Source organism: Antechinus flavipes, chromosome 3 (genome assembly GCF_016432865.1).
Source record: "Antechinus flavipes isolate AdamAnt ecotype Samford, QLD, Australia chromosome 3, AdamAnt_v2, whole genome shotgun sequence".
Classification (NCBI taxonomy): Eukaryota; Metazoa; Chordata; class Mammalia; order Dasyuromorphia; family Dasyuridae; genus Antechinus; species Antechinus flavipes.
This window is the reverse complement of record NC_067400.1, coordinates 622731946-622755042: the sequence shown is the minus strand read 5'-3', so window position 1 is coordinate 622755042 and position 23097 is coordinate 622731946. Positions and strand designations below refer to the sequence as shown.

Here is a 23097-nt window from a genome sequence, read left to right as displayed (position 1 = left end):
TGATTTTTGGGGAGTCTACTGTGTACTTTATTCTGGGAATGTTTCAGTGTTTTTTGGGATGTGTTTTCAACTTCAGAGTGATGCTCAATTTCCCCTCTCTCTTACCTCCCAAAACTAAGATGCTTTCTTGTTGATGATATTTCTATAATATATCTCACATGTATCTCATTCTCTCCACTCATGGCTTTAAGGAAAAATTGATGGAAATTGATTTTGTCATGGAAGACTCCCTCTCCATTCATGAAATTCAGTGACTGGATATGTTTAGACTTTTCTGAAACAGCTGTGGCAGCAAAGCTCTTGGGTTTTAAGGAGGCATGGAAGAGTCCACTCCTCCTATGGAGAGACAAGTAAAATCAGCAGCTGATGCTAGCACTGGAGAGGAACTACATTGGAACTTCAGGCAACAGTGCTAAGGATTACTAGCATGAACATAGCCAAGCTATATTGACCAGCAGCTATGCAAAACTAACCAGCACCAACATGTGACAGAAGTAATGTATTTGGCAGACACTGCATAGCGTGAGGAAAAACCCAACAAAACCAAGAAAAAACAATAGTTTGGAAGACCTCCATTGGCAGCAGCTCAAAGAAATCATCAGAAGAGAAAGGTCCCTTCGCAGTAACAAGGAGGAACATGTGTTCTTCCACATGTGTTCTAGCATATGAACCTTTCCATATTTATGTTCCTTACATGCATACTCATTTATGTGTGTTCTCCAGTCATGTGATATCTGTTCACTCTTCCAACTGAGGATATGCACATAGTGGAAAATGTTCCTCAAGTTGATGGGAGCATGTTTTATTACTATTATCTGTCATTTCATTAAGATGCCATTGTTTGATTAGAGTACTCCTCTGGCTAAGTGACCCCAGGTAAGTAACTCACTTTCTCAGTGCTCAAGACAAAGGGTAGGTAGGTGGCACAATAGATAGACTGCCAGCCTTGGAGTAAGCAGACATGAGTTCAAATTTAGCCTTGACACTTAGAAGCGGGTGACTCTAGGCATCTCACTTAAATCTGTTTGCCTCAGTTTCCTCATTTGTAAAATGAACTGGAGAAGGAAATAGCAAACCACTCTAGGATCTTTGAAAAAAATCCCCAAAATAGGTTCACAAAGAGTTTGACAATTCTGGAATGAATGAATATTTCAAGATATATAAAAGCCATCTTTGAAAAACTCCTCCATACAAGGAACACAAATGACTGAAAACTACTAGATATACAAGATCCATCTGTTGAAATATATGTCTGATTATTTTTTTCACACCCAGTTCTTTTAATTAACTACAGAGGCAGATATGCATTGGGCAAGGTAGCAACACATAAAGAGAAAATCACTGGAACCCTCTTAGTTGGTTCCTAATACTCATAACTTATCTGACACAAGAGTCTTCCCTAGTACCAACTTTCTTAATCCCCCCTTTACATCCTTGTTCCTTAGGGTATAAATGAGGGGATTCAAGAGAGGCGTGACCACAGTGTAGAAGAGGGAGACAAACTTTCCCTGGTCTTTGGACCTGCTTTTAACTGGCTGTAGATACATGAAGATGATGGTCCCATAGAAAATGATTACAACTACCAAGTGAGAAGAACAAGTCCCAAATGCTTTGCGACGGCCGCTTGCTGATTTGATCTTCAATATGGCCTGACCAATGTAACCATAGGAGACCAGGATGAGAGAGACAGGTACCACAAGGAAGACCACACTGGCTACAAAAAGCTCAGCCTCATTGAAGGTAGTATCCACACAGGCCAGCCTGATCAACACTGGCACCTCACAACAGATGTGGTCAAGTTGGTTATGACCACACCTAGGCAGCTGTATAGTGAGAGAGCATTGGATCAGAGAGGTAATGAGACCACTGAGCCATGCTACGGCAGCCAGAGACAGACAGAGTTGAGGATGCATGATGACTGCATAGTGGAGAGGGCGACAGACAGCTGCATAGCGGTCATAGGCCATGACAGCCAAAATAATGCACTCAGTGGATCCCAAACCCATTGACACATAGAGTTGGACCACACAACCACTGTAGCTCATGGTCTTATCTTTTTCCCCCATGGTGACCAATAATTGTGGGGCAATGCAAGTGGTCAAGGAGAGGTCTACAAAGGACAGATTGGAAAGGAAGAAGTACATCGGGGTGTGCAGTTTGGGGTCGAGACAGGACACTAATATGATGATCATGTTCCCCACCAGGTTTAAGATGTAGAAAACCAAGATAAACACAAAGAGCACAGTCTCTAACTGGGGCTTGTCAGAGAAGCCCAAGAGAACAAAGCCCTCCTGGGAATTGTTTTGCTTCATTGATCTCCTGCTTTCTGCTTCCTCAGGAATCAAATGATAGGTTATAGAGCTGGTACTTTGTAGAAAGAGATCAATGAGATAAATGCTGATGAATCTCAACTCTTTCTCAATAGGAAAACATCCTTAGCTATTGTAAGGTCTTTTAGAAGGTACAATAGCTCTTCAACAAACGTGAAAACAATGACTTTCAGAGATCAGGTCTTAGGAAATGAGGAACACAGGCCAAGAGTTTTTCTATAAGACTTTCAAATAGCATGAAATAAGCTGTAGTACAAGTATCACTGTACTGCAAGTCAAGAAGTCTGGATTCGATTGCCAGTTCTTTCATGAATTAGCTATGGCTCCTGAGGCATGGCATTTTGCATTTCTTGTCCTCAGTTTCCTGATTTATGACATGAATGGAGATTAGATTAAAAGCCCAAGGCCTTGGGACACAAATAGACACAGATACACAGATGCCCAACTCTCTTATTAGGCAATCCCATGTGGTGAAAAGAGACATCAATTAAACCTGTCACTTGACCATAGTCCAAGTACCTAAATGAATGACAAAACAAGATTTTTAATTAGTGGCATAGATGTGTATAAAGAAAGAGAAATAATCAGACAGACAGACATACACACACAAACACAGAGATTCTATGCTGAATTTCTCCCTTGTTTTAAGAGCATACAGTTTTATTGCTATTAGATTGAATGAAATAACTTTCAGTTCATTTTTTGAAAGAGTATGTACTCGATTTTTTTTTGGGGGGGAATTCTGTCATATTCCATTTAAATATTGGTTAAATTTAGGCAAATCACTGATTTACTGACTAAGGTATAGCACCATTTCAAGGATTTAGTATAATGGGACAACCATTCTGGGGCCCATGGCTTTTAGAAGAAATAAGGGTTCTTTATACTCTGCTATCAAATTGCTTGATTTAGTCATGTCTCTAAAAGTGATAATTATAATAAATATTAATACAATGTTTTGATATAAAAATGTATCCTATGGCACAAAAGTCCAAGTTCTGGGCTTATACAGATAGTATCTAATACTAGGGATAGACTCTAAAAATTCTATTTTCTTTTTATTTTCTTCTTACTGAGAGTTATTGCTGGAAAATTAAACAATACAATTTGTTGGAGTCTAGCTCCTGTAGTGAGATGAAGGAGGTAACAACATATCAGGGCCAGGTAGAGAAGTCCTGTTTATGGACTCTTCAAAGTTTATTGATTAGAGCCACAAATATACATATATCTCTCTCCCAAATACCTTTAGTCTCCTTGTGGACATTCTTTCCCATTCTAAGTTCAAAGGTTTAGCTTTAATCTGTTGAGTAGTGTTTGCATTTTGTTTCAGTCACTAGAATTTCAATTTATAGTATTTCCAAGCATGTCTCTGTTATTAATAAAAGAAAAGAGATGTTGGTGAGTCAAGTTACAGTAAGATTTAAGACCTGGGATAGATTCTTACCTCCTGGCCCTCTACAACAATTCATGTTTTAATCTCTACATATGTGAGTCAAAGGGTTCCCAGATCACATAAAAAAGACTTGAAGTAACAATAAATTTATCAGATACATTACAGGCATTTCAACCTTTAGCAAATGAAGAAAATTCTAAAGTTTTTATAGTAATCCATTGTTAATTCATATAATTCTCTTCTATCTCCAGAAAGGTCCAGTTTCCTCCTGAAGCCTTATGTAGTTGCTTTTTTAAGTTAAATTGTTTTTTATTGTAGACTTTATCATTCATCTCAGAGGGTTGTTGTGAAGATCAAATGAGTTGATCATAATTATGAAAGTGCTCATCACAGTGTGGGCAAAGAAGGAAGCAATCTTTCTGATCCCATGGTATTTTATGCCCTTCATAGGGCATTGCTTTGGGCTAATGGTGCACATTCCCAGCAGTCCCACTCAACCAATCAACTCTAATCAATGAGATACAATTAAAAGACAATGGCTAACCTCATCCAATTTCCCCTGAATCATCCCTGATTATCTTCCCTTCCTTCTGATTCCCCATGACAACCACAAGAAGTAGTCTGAGCAGGTATGGTTATCCTCACCTTACAAAAAAGAGGGTATCAGATTGCGAGTGGATTATTAAAATGAGCTTCATAACTAAGCTTAAATGCAGGTCTCCTTGCTTCTCTGAATCATCTCACTCTCTTGATATGAGTAGAATCATTAGCAGCATCTTTTAAATCACACTCTCTTTTTGCCTATTTGGCAAAATCCTCTACAAGTATCTAGCTCCATGGTACAGAGCACTGTGCTGGAATCAGAAAGACCAAAGTTCAAATATGACCTCAGACTTTTATTGACTGTATAACTCTAGGAAAGTCATTAATCTGTCTCAACCATCAATTTTCTTAGCTATAAAATGGGAATAATAGCATCTACATCCCATGGTTGTTGTTAGAATCAAATGAGATAATATGTATAAAGTGCTCAGTTCAATGCTGGCATAAAGTAGGTACTTAATAAATGCTTGTTTCCTTCTTTTCATCAAAGTATGTGTCTTTTAAGAATATAAAGTCACATTGTTAAAAATTACAATGAGGATAGTCAAGCACACACAGACACATGGGAATGACATCTTCTGGGATTTATCTTTCCACACATAGCCTGGTAGAGAGTTTGTATTTCATTACAACTCCCTGTGCCATAGAACACAACAAAATTAGAATTACACACTTTCAAAATAGGGATAAAATGACCAAGTCATCTCAAGAGTAACCTCTACCTTTCTACCTTGGGTCAATTGTGAATCCCTTAATTACTAACATCATTTCACTTTTGTAAGCATTAGGTGAGTTGGTAAGCAGGCAAACAGGCAAAAAGCATCTATCACTTTAATCCCCAATTTTGTATAGTTGGAAATTTTTCCAGATTTCCTCTTTCCTTAGGATCTTGGATTTCTTTTCTCACTTGCCCCTTGCTACTACAGATACAATTTCTTTTCAAAGCAAGTCATGTAGCTCAAGGGAATTAAGGTGGAACCCTAATGCATCCCAGCCATCTATGCTATGATTGCTGATTTGCTTTAAGTGACTGCATTCTCTATGCTTTGGGAAGTTGTATAAAAATCAATATTAAAAAAATCAATATATTCTTTTTCTTTGGACACAAGCTTCCACTCATGGACATTGGTGAAGCAGTTGTTTAAATCTCTTTGCCTAGAATCTCTTCCTTTAATGTTTTATCCAAGAACTGGTACTCAGTGTTTAATTAGTCAATATTTCAATATTATTTGAATTAATATCAGAATTTAGGATTTGAACATGTCTTCCTAACATTCTTGGATTACACAGATCTTGAGAGGGATAGCAGAACTCATCTTTTTGTTCCAGAGTTGTGGATCCCCAAGTGATTGAATGAGCAAGCAAATATAGCAAAAGAGACCTGTGTCCTATAGAAAATGAAGCTTCTCATTCAATGCTTCTCAGATTTCTTATCTTTATTTAGTCCCGGCCAATGCAAATATTAGGAATTGCTCTGGTCTACCTTTTCCACTGCTTCTACCAAAGGATTGGAAGATTCATGTGCCACTCACTGGCTCTTCCTCCAGGGCTATCTTGAATCTTTCTAGCTACAGTCAAGCTCTTTCTAATGTAGCCCCTTGTGCTTCTATTCTTTCCCCCAAGAATTTTTGCCCACTGGGAACTCTTTCACTGTGTGAAGAAGCATGTTACATCTGCAGTCCCAACACCTAACTTAGTGTCTGACACACAGTAGATGTTTAATAAAAATGTTTTTGATTGACTGATTGATTGATTACTTAATTGGATTACTCCCAGGGAATATGTAGAACTTGCGTTAGACATTAACCCCACTTATGAACAGAGCACAAACTGTGTAAAATAAATGTTATTCTTAACTACACAATTGAAGTGCTCAATTTGATTATCTGTCATCTGTGAGCAGCATTCACTATCTTTCAGTCATAAGTGCGAGGACTTTTCCATCATAAGAAACCTACAAACATTATCTTCTCTTTCCCCTTACAGCCTAAGATCATGGACTTAGAGTTGCAAGAGATTTAGAGGTTATGTAGTTCAACCTCCATCTTACAGATAAAGAAACTGAAACCTTCAATGTCAAGTAATATCTTCAAGTTGTTGTCCTTCATTCTCAAAAAGGATCCACATGATGTCACTTTGTTAGAGTTGAGGTATAGTGTGTCCGACTGTGGCAGATCAGACTAATATGAGCTCAGAGTGCTCTGCCACAGGTAGCTAGGTTGGCACAGTGGATAGAGTTTAGGGCCTGGAGTCAGTTAAATTGGTGTTCAAATCTATTCTCAGACATTTACTGATCCTGAACAAATCAAGTAACCTATTCACTTCAGTTTCTTTACCTGTAAAATGAATCGGAATAGGAAATGGCAAACTACTTCACTGTCTCTGCCAAGAAAACTCCAAATAGACTTATGAAGAGTTGGACATGACTAAAATGGTTAGGAAAAGTCAAAAACATGGGGATAAGAATGGAAGAAAATGAAAAAAAAAGTTATTTCACAAATTGATTTAAGAGATGAAAAATATGAATGATAAGGAAAGAAAAGTTGATTTTCCTTCTGCCAATCAGAGGATATTCCTTGTTTTCTTCTCCAGTAAGGAAAGGAAAGAAAAGAATAAAGATGAAATCTTCTCCTCTTCCTCATTTGTCTCCCTTTCTTGTTCCTCCTTCATAATGAGCATTTAATAATTACTTATTGATTGATTGAGTTACAAAAGGCATTTGTGATTATTAAACTCAATCCTATTGCAGAAGGGCACATAAATCAATGTAAATTAGTTTTTAATATTAGCCACAATGTAATTAATACAAAACAATACCTGTCATTTTAATGAACTTTTTAAAGTACCATTGCAAGGCACCACAAAAAGTAAATGTTTTTGCTACAGATGAGAAAATGAGTCACAGAAAAGTGAGAAGATTTAATCAACATCATATAATTTGTTAAAATGCAGGTGCCCTCAATGTTCTTTAATGATCAACATTTTAGATGGCTAATTACTACCACATCCCTGACTGCAGGTCATGAGTCTTTGACACACAGATTCAAGGTTCTCCTCCATAGGAATATTTTTGATGGTAGTATTTTTTGAGGAAGTAAGCTGATAGATTGGAGCACTGAATAGGGAATTGGACTTTAAATCAGCATTGATCAATCAACAGCTATACATTTATTAAGTGCCCACTTGCCAGGCAATATGCTAAGGGCTGGGCAAACAAAGAAAAAGATCCATACTTTTTCTTGAAGACCTCATAGTCTAATGGTGGAGATAATGTCCAAGTTACATACAAAAATAGATAGGATTACACATAGATATAGATATGTATCATATATACAAACAGAAACACATACACATATATGTATATATTTATATATGTATATATATATAATATACATATATGAACAATTGGAAATAATGAATAGATGGAAGGTACTAGAATTCAGGGAGATCTTAGGATGACCTAGATTCAAATCTTACCTCAAACACTCATTAGCTGTGTGATCCTAGACAAGTCACATAGACTTTCTCAGCCTCAGTTTTTTAATCTGTAAAATTAGAATAATAACATTATAGGGTTGTTCTTGGGACCAAATGAGGTAGCATTATGTAGAGTGTTCAGCAAACCTTAAGTTGTTTTATAAATGTTGGTTGCTATTAATTTTAGATTTCTACAGGGTCTGAAGGACTCTCCACTGCACAAATAATCTCTCTCTCCCTCCCTCCACCCCTCTTGAACCTCTTTAAGACCCATTCTACCTTTCCACTCTTTTTATACCTTACTCATGTCTAAATGTTCTTCAATCCAATGGCACTGACCTCTTTGCTATTCCACAAACAAGACACTACACTTCCAAGTTCCTGGCATTTTCTCTTTTTGCCTCCCATATCTGGAATGTTCCCTCTTCATTTCTGCCTCCTGGCTTCCTTGATCTATCTTCTACATGGAATCTTTCCCAACCCATTTTAATTCTAATGTCTTTCTCCGGTTAATTATTTCCCATTTAACCAGTATATATCTTGTTTGTATATATTTGTGTTTTCTCCCATTAGATTTTGAGATCCTTGAAAACAGGCATTGTCTGTAGTTTCTTTTTGTATCCCTAGATACCGGTTCCATGCTTGGTACATAGTAGTTGCTTAATAAGTGTTTATTGACTGGTTGATTTTCTTAATACATATCCAAGAAACAACATTTGTTATCTTGCTCCCCAAAACTACTTCTCTTAGAGCCTTGCCTATTATTTTTTGAGGATACTCCTCTTGCTTAACAAGTCACAGTCATCCTCATCATTCATCCTTCAGTTAATATCCATTCTCCTGCCACAACAGCTCTCATGTTCATTCCCCCCATGCACTCATGTGGTCATTATTCTTGTCACATCTCATCAGCATCCAAACAACAGCATCCAAACTGGTCTCCTGGCTTCCTGATTCTGCCCATTCGGCTGAATTATTATTCAGAATAATTTTCCTGAGGCCCAAAAAGGGCCTTGACACTCCCATACTAAGGAATCTACAGTGACTCCCTCTTGACTCTAGAATAGGGGTGAGGAATATCCAACTCACAGGCCACATAAGGGCTGTGAAATCATTTGCTAAGGCAATCACAGGTAAGTTGAAAGCCAGGTGCAACAGCTTCCCGTTGCTTGAGTTTTATAAGTTGATAATTTTGTATGGCCCATGGATGATGTTTCATATATATATATATATCCAAATAGCTCTTGACAGAATAAAACAAAGAAAATTTCTTAGCATGGTATGGAAAACTTTAACTATTTGATATACGCCAATCTGTTGAGGCTTATGACATTTTAAAATTATGTTATCCTTAACCACAAAATCTACTTGTTCTTTGAACCTGGATTTCCACTTCTTTTCAGGGGTCTTTGCCATGTGAGGAACATATTGTTCCTAAACTTTGGATCTTGAAACACTTTGCCTCTTTCAGGATTCAGATGATATCAATTCTGATATGAAACCATTTTTGATTCCCATAGTTCTTAGAACAGATTCTCTCTCTCTCTCTCTCTCTCTCTCTCTCTCTCTCTCTCTCTCTCTCTCTTTCTCTCTCTCTCTCTCTCTCTCTTCTTTTTCTCTCTCTCTCTTTCTCTCTCTTCTTTTTCTCTCTCTCCCTCCTTCCCTCTCTTCTGTCTCTCTCTCTTTTTTCTCTCTCATTCTGTCTCCTCTTTCTCTTCTTTCTATTGCCCCTTTTTGTTTTTCTCTGTCTCTCCTAATCCCCCCTTATCTAACTTATCTGGCTACATGTTACATTACTCTAGTACAATGTAAGATACTTGAGAACATGGGTTGTTTTTGTTTTTGATTTTTAACACCTACAATATCACCAAGTAGAGCAGGTATGGATTAAACATTTTTTAATTTGAAGTGTAGAGCTGAAGATCATCTTTACTCAAAATCACAAGAGTGCCCCTCTATATCTCTTCTTAAAACATCCCTTCTCTAAGACCCATATGGAAAATAATTTTAAATTTCCATCATTAATATCTGATGCCATCTTACCTACTGACCACAGGAAGGCTGTTCTTCTCTTTTTATTTCTCACTGTAGATCCTGGATTATTTGAATCAATAGTCAAATGTACTAACTTATAGCCAATCTATCAAAATTAGAGGGAATCTAATACATCATTGTCTTAATTGAGCATCCCGGCATATGTATTTACATGTCTGGTTTGATATATGATAAAGAGAATTCTAAAGTACTGGTTTTTTTCCCAGGAAGAGTAATGTCTATAATCAAATTGAAACTGTTTTGATAAGTGAAGACAACAAGGGAATGGAAGCCAAGAGGGATGAAGGGCCTAGATTTAGGTAAAGGAATTATTTATGTTGAGGACACTTCAGGGACCCTGAGTTCCTATTTACTAATCACGATCTAAATGATACCCTGGGGATAGCTGGTCTTGAGAGAAGTTTCTTTGGGAATAAGAGCTAACTACTTTTTGGACCTCAGCCTTTCAAAAGGGGTAGCCTTTTGGACTGACAGATACAAGTCTACCCTATGCCAAGACCTTATTCTATAGAATATAACTATATGTATATAGTCTATAAGAATAAACCTGCTTCTATTTGTTTTTGGTTAAATATGAAAAAATTTTGGGATGACGTTTACTCATTATACCTTTTTAAAAATGATGTGGGAAAACTTAAGTGTACTGGGAAGAAGAAAAATTGTCAAAGGGCTGAAACTGATTCTCTGTGGAAATGATTAAAAATGGGGGTTGTTTAGATTTGAGATTTTATTATTTTTAGAAAAATTAAAGGCTTCTATAAGAAGACAAAGCTAAAAACATTTTTCATACATGAAATCATTTAAAAAAGTAAAATAATCCTACAGTTTATATAGCACTCCACCTCATAAAGAACTTGATGCGTTTCTTCATGCTAATTATTAAGCTTGGGAAATGTCAAAGTTGAGTAAAGAGGTCAGTGACCTATGAAATATCAAATAGCTCCTTAATATCAAGGTTTATGGTGGAATTCAGTTCTTCTGACTCTAAAAGACAGCATAGTACAGTGGAGATATCACTCACTTTGGGGTCAGAGAGCCTGGGTTCCGATCATACTTTATACAATTGGTCATTAACTTCCCAGATTCATCTGTAGAAAGGATGTGAGAGCTTTTATAGTCCTTGTCATTGATGGTTCTTTATAATATGTTATGTGCTGTCTATTCTGGCATTGATTTATTGAGCAGTTCCTATCTATAAGGCATAAATGAAGCACTTTGAAGAATAAAAATAAGGCACATGAAAAATTGGAAGCTCTTATTTTTACATTCAACTCTCTATCATCTTTCTCTCATGATTGCAATTCTTCACTCTCTCTTTAAACTTTCAGTGCCCTCCAATCCTCTAATCCTTACCTTAAACAGATGTCATATTCTACATCACAGGGAACATAAAAACTTTCCAACTTGAGTTCCCTCATTTATTGTCAACTCCTGTTGGGGACTCAAGCTCTTTCCCTTTGTTTTAGTACCAGAGAACCAGACATTCTGCTCTGAGTTATCAGAGAAACTTGTTGCAAAGATATTTCTCAAGTTGACTGCTTCCCTTCTAATTTTAACTAAATTGATTTTGTTTATACAAAAGCTTTTTTGTTTAATCAAAGAAAAAATAATTATTTTTTCCCATCTTTTTTATCCTTTATAGGATCATGAAATCTTTTTCACTCATCTATAGTTTTAAAAGTTATTTTCTTTCTACTTCTTCGAATTTATTTTTAATGTGAACTTTTATATCTATGTTTTTATTCCAATTAGCTATTTTTTAATAATAGTTTTTATTTTTTCAAAATATGCAAAGATAGTTTTCAACATTCACCCATGCAAAATATTATATTGCAATTTTTTCTCCCTTCCTTTCCCCCTCCCTCCCCAGAGAGCAAATAATAATATATGTTAAACATACGTGATTCCTCTATACATGTTTCCACATTTATCATGTTGAACAAGAAAAATCAAATCAAAAAGAAAAAAAAGAAATAATACAAAAAAGCAAGCAAACAACAACAAAAAAGTGAAAATATTATGTTCTGATCTATATTCAATCGCTACAATTCTCTTCCTGGATGCTGATGGCTCTCTGCATAACAAGACTTTTAGAATTGTCCTGAATCCCCCCATTGTTGAAAAGAGTCACGTTCATCAGAATTGATCATCCCATAATCTTGCTGTTTCTATGTACCATGTTCTCTCAATTCCACTCACTTCACTTAGCATCATTTAGTTCATGCAAGTCCCTCCAGACTTTTCTGAAATCATCCTGCTGAAAATTTCTCACAGAATAATAATGTAACATTCATATACCATAACTTATTCAGCCATTTTGCAGCTGATGGGCATCCACTCAGTTTCCAGTTCTTTACCACTACAAAAAGGGCTGCTACAAAATATTTTTGCACATATACATCCTTTCCTCTTTTTTGTGGTCTCTTTTGGATACAGATCAAGCAAAGACACTGCTGGCTCAAGGAGTATGCACAATCTGTTAGCAATTTGGGTATAGTTCCAAATTGTTTACCAGAATGATTGGATCAGTTAACAACTCCACCAACAATGTGTCAATGTCCCAGTTTTCCCACACTCTAACATTTATCATTATCTTTTTCCTGTAATCTTAGCCAATCTGAAGGATATGTAGTAATACCTCAGAACTGTCTTAATTTGCATTTCTCTGATCAATAGTGATTTAAAGCATTTTTTCATGTGATTAAAGATGGTTTTAATTTCTTCACCTGAAAATTGTTTATTCATGTCCTTTGACCATTTATCAGTTGGAGAATGGCTTGTATTCTTATCACTTTGACTCAATTCTCCATATATTTTAGAAATGATGCCTTTATCCCAATCCTTGAATATAAATTCCCCCCTCCACCCTGAGTTTACTGCTTACTTTGTAAACTTGACTGCATTGGTTTTCTTTATATAGAAAATTTTAAATATAATATAGTCAAAATTTTTCATTTTGCATTTTATAATATTCTCTAGTTCCTATTTGTCCATAAATTTCTTCCTTCACCACAAATCTGAGAGATGACTATCTTTTGTTTTCCTAACTCTTTATCACTATGTCTAAATCATGAACCCAGTTTGACCTTATCTTGGTATCTGATACTAGGTGTTGGTCAATGCCTAGTTTCTGCCATACTATCTTCAAATTTTTCCAACAATTTTTGTTAAATTATTCTTGGCCAATACTAAATGGTTCTGATGACCACTGCTTTTTAATATAGTTTTAGGTATAGTATAACTAGGACACCTTCATTTGCATTTTTTTCATTAATTCCCTTGAAATTCTTGACTTTCAGATGAACTTTGCTATTATTTTTTCTAGTTCTGCAAAGTAATTTCTTGGCTATCTGATTGATATAGAACTGAAAAAGTAGATTAATTTCAATAGAATTGTCATTTTTGTTATAATAACTCAGTCTACCCATGAGCACTTGGTACTCTTCTAACTGTTTAAATCTGACTTTATTTTTGTGGAAAGTGTTTTGTAATTGTATTCACATAGTTCCTGACTTTGTCTTGGCAAGTAGACTCCCAAATAATTTATTTTATCTACAGTAATTTTAAATGGAATTTTTCTTTGTATTTCTTGTTACTGGATTTTGTTGGTAACATTTAGAAATAATGATGATTTATGTGGATTTGTATCCTACAACTTTGCTAACAGTATTGTTTCTAGTAGTTTTTTAGTTGATTCTCTAGGATTCTTTAAGTATACCATCATATTGTTTGCAAAGTGATAATTTTGTTTCCTTATTATTTACTCTAATTCCTTCAACTTTTTTTTCTCATTGCTAAAACTAATGTTTCTAATACATTTCTCATACAATATTGAGTGGCAGTGGTGATAGTGGACAACCTTGTTTCACTCCTGATCTTATTGGGAAGAATTCTAGTTTATCCCCATTATATAGGATAGTTGCTGAAGGTTTTAGATAGATGTTATTGATCATTTTAGGGAAAACTCAATTTATTCCTCTGCTCCATAGTGTTTTTAATAGGAATGAGTGTTGGATTTTGTTAAATGCTTTCTCTGCATCTATTGAGATAATCATTTAATATTTGTGTAAATCTGATTATTGATGTAGTCAATTATGCAAATAGTTTTCCTAACACTGTACCAACATTCCTATTATAAATTCTGCTTGGTCATAGTGTATTATCTTGGTGATAATGTGCTGTAATTTCTTTGCTAATACTTTATTTAGGATTTTTGTATCAATATTCATTAGGGAAATTGGTCCATAATTTTCTTTTTCTGTTTTGATCCTACCTGGTTTAGATACCAGCACCAGATCTGCATCATAAAAAGAATTTGGTAAGACTCCTTATTTCCCTGTTTTTCTAAAGAGTTTGCATTGCACTGGAATTAATTGTCCTTTAAATGTTTTATGGAATTCACTAGTAAATCCATCTGGCCCTGGAAATTTTTTCTCAGGGAGATGAATAATAGCTTGTTCAATTTCTTTTTTTCTAAAATGGGAGAATTTAAGCAATTTATTTCTTCCTCTTTTAATCTGGGCAATCTACATTTTGTAAATATTCATCCATTTCACTTAGATTATCAGCTTTATTAGCACATAGTTGGGCAAAATAGTTCCTAATTATTGTTCTAATTTCCTTTTCATTGGTGGACAGTTTACTCTTTTCATTTTTAGACCAGCAATTTCATTTTTATCTTTCCTTTTTCTAATCAAATTAACTGAAGGTTTATTTATTTTGTTGCTTTCTTCATAAATTCAACTCTTAATTTTGTTTATTAGTTCAATAGTTTACTTACTTTCAATTTTATTAATCTCCCCTTTTATTTTTAGAATGTCATTTGGTACTTATTTAGGGATATCTGTCACATTTATTTTGAATTTATTAGGAATGTAGTGTCAGAGCTTGGTCTAATTTAATTCACAGTCATTTCCAGTTTTCCTACCACTTTCTGAATAGTGAGCCCTTGACCAGAAGTTGTCATATTTTGATGATCAATTCTGATGAATGTGACTCTTTTCAACAATGAGGGGATTCAGGCCGATAATATATATACATATATTATAATATAACATATTATAATATATGTGTGTATATATTGCTAAATGATGTATATCTGTAATGGGCTGAAGCTTGAATTGATGCACTGAGCTCCCAAGCATGTGAGGCTAAATAGCAATTCAACCATACGCTATTAATATATATGCTTGGAGAAAGAGTAGCCCTGCCCACTCTTTGTGCAAGTCCTGATGCGTTGTATAGGAAATGACGATTTTGGTGAGTGGAGGCAAAGGGGTGGGGAGAGAAATGTAAAGAGACTGCTGGCTGGTGTCTTGTTGCAGCTGCTCAATTGCTAATCCCCCTTCACCACAAAAAGAATAAGGATTGAAGATTTTACCTTAACCTGAATTCCTGACTCCGGCTGACTTTAAAATATGCAGTCATCACATATATCTAATTGATTCTCCTGATCTTCTCTCCTGCCCATTTTTGGACAGTATAAATTATTTTATATGATCATTGCTTTATAGTGCAGTTTGATATTTGGCACTAGTGGGTCCTTCTTAATTCCCAATTTATTTCATAATTTCCCATAAGGTTATTGACCATTTGTTTCTTTAATTAAATTTTATTACTATTTGTTTCTTAATCTCTTAATAAATCCTTTGCAATTTAATTGGTAGGGCATTGGATAAATAAATTTATATATGTAGTATTGTTTTCTTTTAGTGGCATAGACTGACCATAATGATTTAGTATCTCTTTATTTAGCTTTGTTTTTATTTTTGCAAAAAATTGCTTTGTAGTTGTACAGTTAGATCTCTATAGTGCAATAAGAAATCTTGTATTCAAATTATTTGAATTCACAGTTCTTGTTTTCATTAGGCTAGAACTTTGGGCTATAGTTTGCAGACTCTACTCTTTCCCCATTTTTGAGAACTAAAATGTCTATTCTTCCTCAGTTCTGTGGCATGGCCCCCATTCTCCATGATGTGTCAAATGTTAGGAACTGTTTTGTAATTTTGTTTTGTATCCACAGCACTTGGTATAGTGCTTGTTACATTGGATTTCAAATGGCAGTGCTTGACAATTGATTTTCTATTGCTGGATTCCTTGACTTCTGTTCAGAAGGGCTATCTTTCTATTTTCATTGGCACATAATAAGCTATTAACAAATGATTGTGGATTGGCTATTGCCTGATAATTGCTAGGTAGTCACATTTGCCTGTTTTTTTTTTTTTTCAGGACCTAGCAATGTAATATATCTGGGGCAAGTGATTTGAATTCATTAAGAGTGGTAAGGTGCTCTCATAATATATTTTTCAATGCACTATCCTTGATGAACATATAATATTTTATGCATTCAATTATCATTTATTAATAAGTGAGACCTAAATCTACACTTACATCAATTCTCTATTTCCCATACCTCAATCTCCTTTACTAGATACCTTTTCTTGGATGTCCAATAGACATCTCAATATCAATTCATTCAGAGATCAGATTCATGACATTTCTTCCTACATCCATCCAATCTTAACTTTCTTTCTTTTGAGGGACCAGCATCCTTCCACTCAATTCATCTGCAACTTGGCATTATCTGTGGCTTCTTCCTTCCTGTTGTTATACGCATAGCATCCTTTCTGCCTTTACACAGCCCTACTTTTTCAGTTCTGGAACCATAATGAAATCAATACTGCCATTGTCACTGGAAAGGATATGTCAGATAAAATTCAATAATTATAAACAAATTCTAATCCTATGCAGATCATTAAAGAAACAAAGGAAGCACATCATCAAACTTTTTGAACATAAATAAAAGGCAAAGTCAGGAAAAAGCCTTCTAATTCACTTTTTTGTTTCTCAGGTAGAGTGACCTATTCTAGATCCAAAGTATTCTAGGTTCTGCATCAACTTGAACAAACTTATGAGCCCCCACCAATATTTTTACCTGTATTAGTCATTGAGTAGACACAATTAGTTCATATAAAAGGCATTTAATTAAAAATATCAGAGTAAGAAGGTCATTTATTAAAATAGCATAGAAAAAAAAGTAGCAAAAAAAATTCCTTTATGAATAGGTTCACATTGTGTTTTAAGACTTAGAAAGTCATTTATGTTGATTTTTATCATATATTCCTCACAACAATCCTATGAGGTAGATATTTTTATTATACACATTTTACATATAAAATATCTGAATCTAAAGAGTGTTATGGACTAGGATACTGATGAGACTAAGGAACCCTAAGTTAACTCCCTATATTCTTTCAACACCAGCTAAAACTGCTGTGAGAAAGAATTTATGAAGCAGACCTTGAGCAATCTTAGTTATCTTTACTTCAAGACATATTCAAAATATATTGTTGTGAGGCTCCACTGTAAGCATTTCAGATAAAGAAGATAAAAAATTAGCTTTAAGACTTTGAAGATGAACTCTCAAAAACTCAGAGAACTTCCTTGATGATTGCTTTTATTTTCTTCATCATTAACTTTTACTTATTGTTTTTTAACTACTTAAAATGAAATTGCCTTGGTGGTGATTTTCACTTAGGAGTTATTTGAATGTTTTTGGAAAGGTATTGTTATTTGAATTGCCAGGCTCTGAATGATGCATGGATTTTGATATACAATCATGGCTGTGATCGATGTAATTCAACTATGAAATGTCTAACAAAGAATTCAAACCCATATTTTCCTAACTCAAAATACAATGCTTTAACCATCCCATCCACCCCAAATTCATCACTTTATACACCTGTGGCAAACTTTCCCACAAATGAAAACATCGTAAGTGGGAAGAATTGATACAAGTAGGGAACAAGTATGAAGGAATAGAGATTCAAGTAATGAATAAGTAAAACCTATGAATGAAAATGTACATACAAATAGGAAATCCACATCAGTAGTTATAAATATAGTAAAATTGTGACATATAGAGGGCTATGTACAAATGGAGAATTTTGGTGAGGCAATGTGCATGAAAGGACACATACTGGGAACACAGGTCATTAGGGAACAAGCATGCCTCTGACTCAGCTGGGCTGTCAATATTTTATAATGATGCCATTCTGCTGTTTCAGTTGGACGTTCTATTGCTCCATGAAATTTCAACCTGGCCACTTCTGTGTTCTAAAAAGACCAATATGGCAGCATAGAGAGGATGGCTTGGAGAGCTGTGCAATATATGCATGCATTCATGGATGTACTGTGATCTGGGTCACCAGAGTTAACAATCAAGCCAATGGGATCACATATCTATCTTATCTATTTAAAATTAATTTATCTAACAGTAAAGAAGAGAAAAAATAATGATTACAGAATTTCACTGCTTTTGTAAGGAGACAAAGGAAGACAGGCATTGAATAGATAGCAGTTTTTTAGAGTTATCTAGAATGATAACAACTTTCTTTATTCATATGTAGTACAGTTTTTCTTATCTAATAGCCTTTTCCAGGTACCAGCTTTCTTAGTGCTCCCTTTACATCCTTGTTCCTCAGGGTATAGATGAGGGGATTTAACAGAGGTGTGACCACAGTGTAGAAGAGGGAGACAAACTTTCCCTGGTCTTTGGATCTGCTTTTAGCTGGCTGGAGATACATGAAGGTGATAGTCCCATAGAAAATTATTACAACTATCAAGTGAGAAGAACAAGTCCCAAATGCTTTACGACGTCCTGATGCAGATTTAATTCTCGATATGGCGTGGGTGATGTACCCATAGGAAATCAGAATGAGAGAGACAGGTACCACAAGAAAAACCACACAAGCCACAAAAAGCTCATCTTCATTGAAAGTTGTATCTACACAAGCCAACTTGATCATCACTGGCACCTCACAAAAGATGTGATCAAGCTGGTTATGACCACATAGAGGGAGCTGTATAGTGAGAGAGCACTGAATCAGAGAGGTAATGAGACCACTGAGCCATGCTGTGGCAGCCAGAGACAGGCAGAGTCGAGGATGCATGATGACTGCATAGTGCAGGGGGCGACAGACAGCTGCATAACGGTCATAGGCCATGACAACTAAGAGAATACACTCAGTGGATCCCAACCCCATGGCCACATACAGTTGAGCTACACAACCAGTGTAGCTCACAGTCTTGTCTTTGCTTCTCATTGTGAACAGTAACTGTGGGGCCACGGTGGTAGTTAAGCAGAGGTCTACAAAGGACAAATTGGTGAGGAAGAAGTACATTGGGGTGTGCAGTTTGGGGTCAATGCTAGAAACCAAGATGATAGTCATGTTTCCCACTAGGTTCAAGATGTAGAAGACCAAGATGACCACAAATAGAATTATTTCTAACTGGGGTTTGTCAGAGAAGCCCAAGAGAATGAAACCCCCTTGAGAGCTTTTGTTTTGCTCCATTGACTTTCAGTTTTGAGTTCCTGTTGGGATACTAAAGACACAATGAAATTTTGTTAATGTATTGAGGAAAGAAAACAATGAGAGTAAATCAAGTCAGGTCAACAAGACTTTTTAAAGGACTTTTTATATACTAGTTGCTGTGATAAGTAGTGGGTATAAGAAAGGCAAAAATGGTGCCTGTCTTTAAGGAACCTATTGTTTAATAGTGAAGACAACATGCAAACAACATCATACACACTGTGTGTGTGTGTGGCTTTGGGTTTCAATTGTATACCTCTTGGCTGGTTTCTTCATGGGTAGAATGAATGGGTAAAACATGTTTTCTCTAAGATCTTTTAAATTTAAGATATTCTGTGCCTCTCTAAGTAGTCAGTCTTCTATGGAAAAAATCAGTTGAGTCCATTATTTCACATACCCCTAATAACAGATATCATGACTGAATTTCAATTTTCTATTCCTGCAAACACAAATTTCTGTGTCAAATGTAACTGCCTTCAGTTCTTCATTTTAAAAGGCATTCAGTCTCAACCTTGTAACATTATGTGAGGGTACCAGGGTTATCAAGTTCAACTTAAATTAATTTTATTTTGTATGTTTCAGAAATAATTCATTATATTGAATTCTGAAAGTGAGAATGAATTTTGTGAGAACAATGAAAATTAACATTTTTATAGTGTTTGGGGATTTACAAAATACTTTTCTCTACATGTGACATATATAGTGAAAGTATTATTCCCAATGGACAGAAGAAGAAAATGTGGGCAGATAGGATAACTAATAATAATGATGATGATAAATGACATTTACATGCTGCTTTAAATTTGCAAAGCACTTTCTTAGATTATCATATTTGATACTCAATATAATTGGGTAAATTATATTTGCAATCATTTTTATTTCCATTTTATCCTAAGATAGGGAATTAAGGCTCTTTGAAGTTAAGTGATTTGTCTATGGTCACATAGTATGGGAATTCATACTTGGATATTCTGACTCTAGACCCATTGTTCTTTTCAATAAATTTCACTGTTCTTAGGAATAATGTTTCAAAAAATATTTTCAAACAAATATTTGCATTCTCTCTTTCCAATCATCTTCCCCTTTTCCTGCCCATTGAGAAAGCAGGAAAACAAACTTCTGTTTCAAATATTTCAAGTCAAACAAAACAAATTCTCATGTAAGCCATGTTCAGAATGAAAAGAAAATGTGCTTCAATCTGCACTTTGGATCCATCAGTTCTCTCTGGAGCTGAATAACATGCTTTATTATGAGTCCTGTGGGATTGTGGTCAATTATTTTCTTGATCAGTTCCCAAGTTTTTGAAAATTGTTTTTCTTTACATTGTTATAGAAATTGTTCTAGTTCTGCTTAACTCACAATGCATTAGTTTATACAAATGCCTTCAGGTTTCTCTGCAACTAATTGTCATTATTTCAGATGGCACAATAATATTCCATCGCAGGTATTATAATTTATCTAACCATTTCTTTGCCACAACAAAAAGAGCACTACAAATATTTTTGCATATTAAAAATAATTCATTAGACAATACTAAAAATATAGATCAATTTAAGCAAGTTTTTATTCTTCCTGCTCAGCTATAGAACAAATTCTGGAGTATTCATTCCATCCTTCACAACTGCCTTGGGCTCTGTACTTTTCAAAGATCCATTACTTTATAATTTTGTTGGAAGATTTGATAACAACAACAACAATAATAATGATCTACATGTGTATATGTAGTTGTAATTTTCTAAGCCTTTCTGTACAATAGCCTTATGGTACAAAAAGAGCAGACCGTATAATTATATCCATTTTCTAGGTGGGAAAACAAAGGTCAGCAATGGATACATATCAAAAGTTGCACAGCTAGTGTTAGATTCTGACATTGAACCCAATTCTCCTAACCCAAAATCTGAAGTTTTCTCAATATATCTGGCTTCCTGACAACAACAACAAAACAACAATAGAAGTTGTTGTTGATTTATTTTAGTCATATGCGACTCTGTGACCCCATTGAGTTGGTTTTTTTTTTTTTTTGGCAAAGATCCTGGAGTGGTTCACCATTTCCTTCTCCAGCTCATCTTACAGATGAGGAACTGAGGCAAACAGAGTTAAGTGACTTTCACACAGTCACACAAGTAGTAAGCATCTGAGGCTGGAGTTGAACTTATGAGGATGACTCCTCCAGATTTCAAGTGCAATACTCTATCAATTGCACCACTTAAGGTCTGCTTTATGGTTTACAAAGTCACTCATATTGAATGTGGAAAAATCCCAATGAGAAGAATGAAGTTATAGGCACATGGGAGTCAAACCTTCCATGTTTTAGAGTCTAGCAGGAAGAGAACCTACTTCTGATTGTCTTATATATCATATTACCCAACACAATGTATTGCAGACATCCAAGCCAGAAGAGTCATACTTTATTCACCTAATTCTTTAATTACTACACTTGAATGTAGTAAACCTTATTTCTTGGCAAATAAACTAAACTAAAACCTTATTTCTTGGCAAAACTCATTGAGATTGTGGAAAATTTTTATGAGATAATGTAAGTGTTTTATTATCTGTAATTTTATTTTATTTCTGTAATCTTAGAGCACTCCTTATATAATCAAGCTATTTTTATACATCTTCTATGTATCAGGTATCACAAATATAAGTATAAATAATAGAATGATCCTTATTCACATGAAGCTAACAATTTCAACAAGTCACCAGTAAATGTAACCTTTTGAGTTCTCTTCTGCAAAGTCAAATCTATCATTGTTAGGGGGCTGAACAGAACACAGTCTCATCATTGAAAAGAAAATGAAAAATACATGTTCTGTTGGAGAAAGGAATTCAACAAAATGGACACTCAGTTTGGAAACTAGTGGGATCTTCTATTTTAGTTGATAGATTGTGACAGATTTGAGATGTATAGAAGAAATATTTTTTTCATTTTCTACTACTTAGAGAAAATCATTATTTGCCTTCCCAAAATGACAGAGGAAAATCAGTATGAGTCCTTTTCTTCCTCCTCCTCCTCTTCCTCTTGTTAATAACAACATAATCATAAAATGAAAGAGGGTATCAAATAATTTGTCCAAGATAAGTTTAAAGTAGTTTGCATCAAAAAATTAAAATTGATACAATCTAATTGTTATTATTAGTTATAATGTAACTAGTAGTATTCAATAATCAGAAGCAATGTACTATAGTATGTAGGTCATTGGACTTCTAATCTTGAAGATCTAAGCTTAAAACCGTCTTAGACCCTGAACAGCCTTGTGATCCTGGATAAAACACTTAATATTCCTAATAGAGGCATCTATAAAATGCTTAAATTGTATACATGACCTTTAAAGTCTCTGTTAAAGTAAACTCTAAAGTTAAAGTCAACTTTAACTCTATGATGATAAAGTATATTATAAAGGATAGTCTTTGATAGACTCAGAAAGACTTGATTTCACATTCCAATTCCCACAAATACTGACTGTATGTACCTGAGCTAGTCCCACAAATGCTAGGATAGTTGTATAAACTCTTAATGCCCCCAGATAGCTATGACTATAAATTGCAGAATAATAATGAAGGTGCTTTGGAAGAGGCTACCTTTAAGTCAGAAATCTTACTAAGAAGTTTTCTACTCTGATGATAATCTTTACCTTGATGACAAAACAGATCTGGATAAAAGATTATTAAGTGAAGTAGTTAAGAGAATAAAATTGTGATTGCAATTAAATTGTGATTATAACCCTAAGTGTTAAATGGAATACTTCTTTCACACTTGACATTGGAAAGCCATCTCCTGCTGAATCCAACTAGGATATGAGAATTGAGTCTGACTGCTATGCTTATAGATCCAGTAGTTTTGTTATCAACTTAATCTTTGAAATCA

General features: G+C 34.9%; 2 protein-coding genes across 2 annotated transcripts; both read right to left on the bottom strand.

The window, feature by feature from the left end:
- Window positions 1-1370: 1370 nt before the first annotated feature.
- On the bottom strand, window positions 1371-2312 carry LOC127556477 (olfactory receptor 2G6-like). Its single transcript, XM_051989653.1, has one exon. It carries the CDS (start codon window positions 2310-2312, stop codon window positions 1371-1373), a length of 942 nt encoding a protein of 313 aa, XP_051845613.1.
- Window positions 2313-14366: 12054 nt separating this feature from the next.
- On the bottom strand, window positions 14367-19211 carry LOC127556485 (olfactory receptor 2G6-like; the record flags this gene model as incomplete). The annotated part of the gene is made up of 2 exons (XM_051989659.1): window positions 18303-19211; window positions 14367-14375 (listed from the first exon to the last, which is right to left on the bottom strand). Coding segments are annotated over exons 1-2 (918 nt in total), but the record flags the coding sequence as incomplete, so codon positions are not given.
- Window positions 19212-23097: the final 3886 nt, after the last annotated feature.

What these genes read in the sequence shown, in the direction of transcription:
- LOC127556477 (XM_051989653.1), bottom strand. Translation starts at nt 2,312, where the DNA reads ATGAAGCAAAACAATTCCCAGGAGGGCTTTGTTCTCTTGGGCTTCTCT.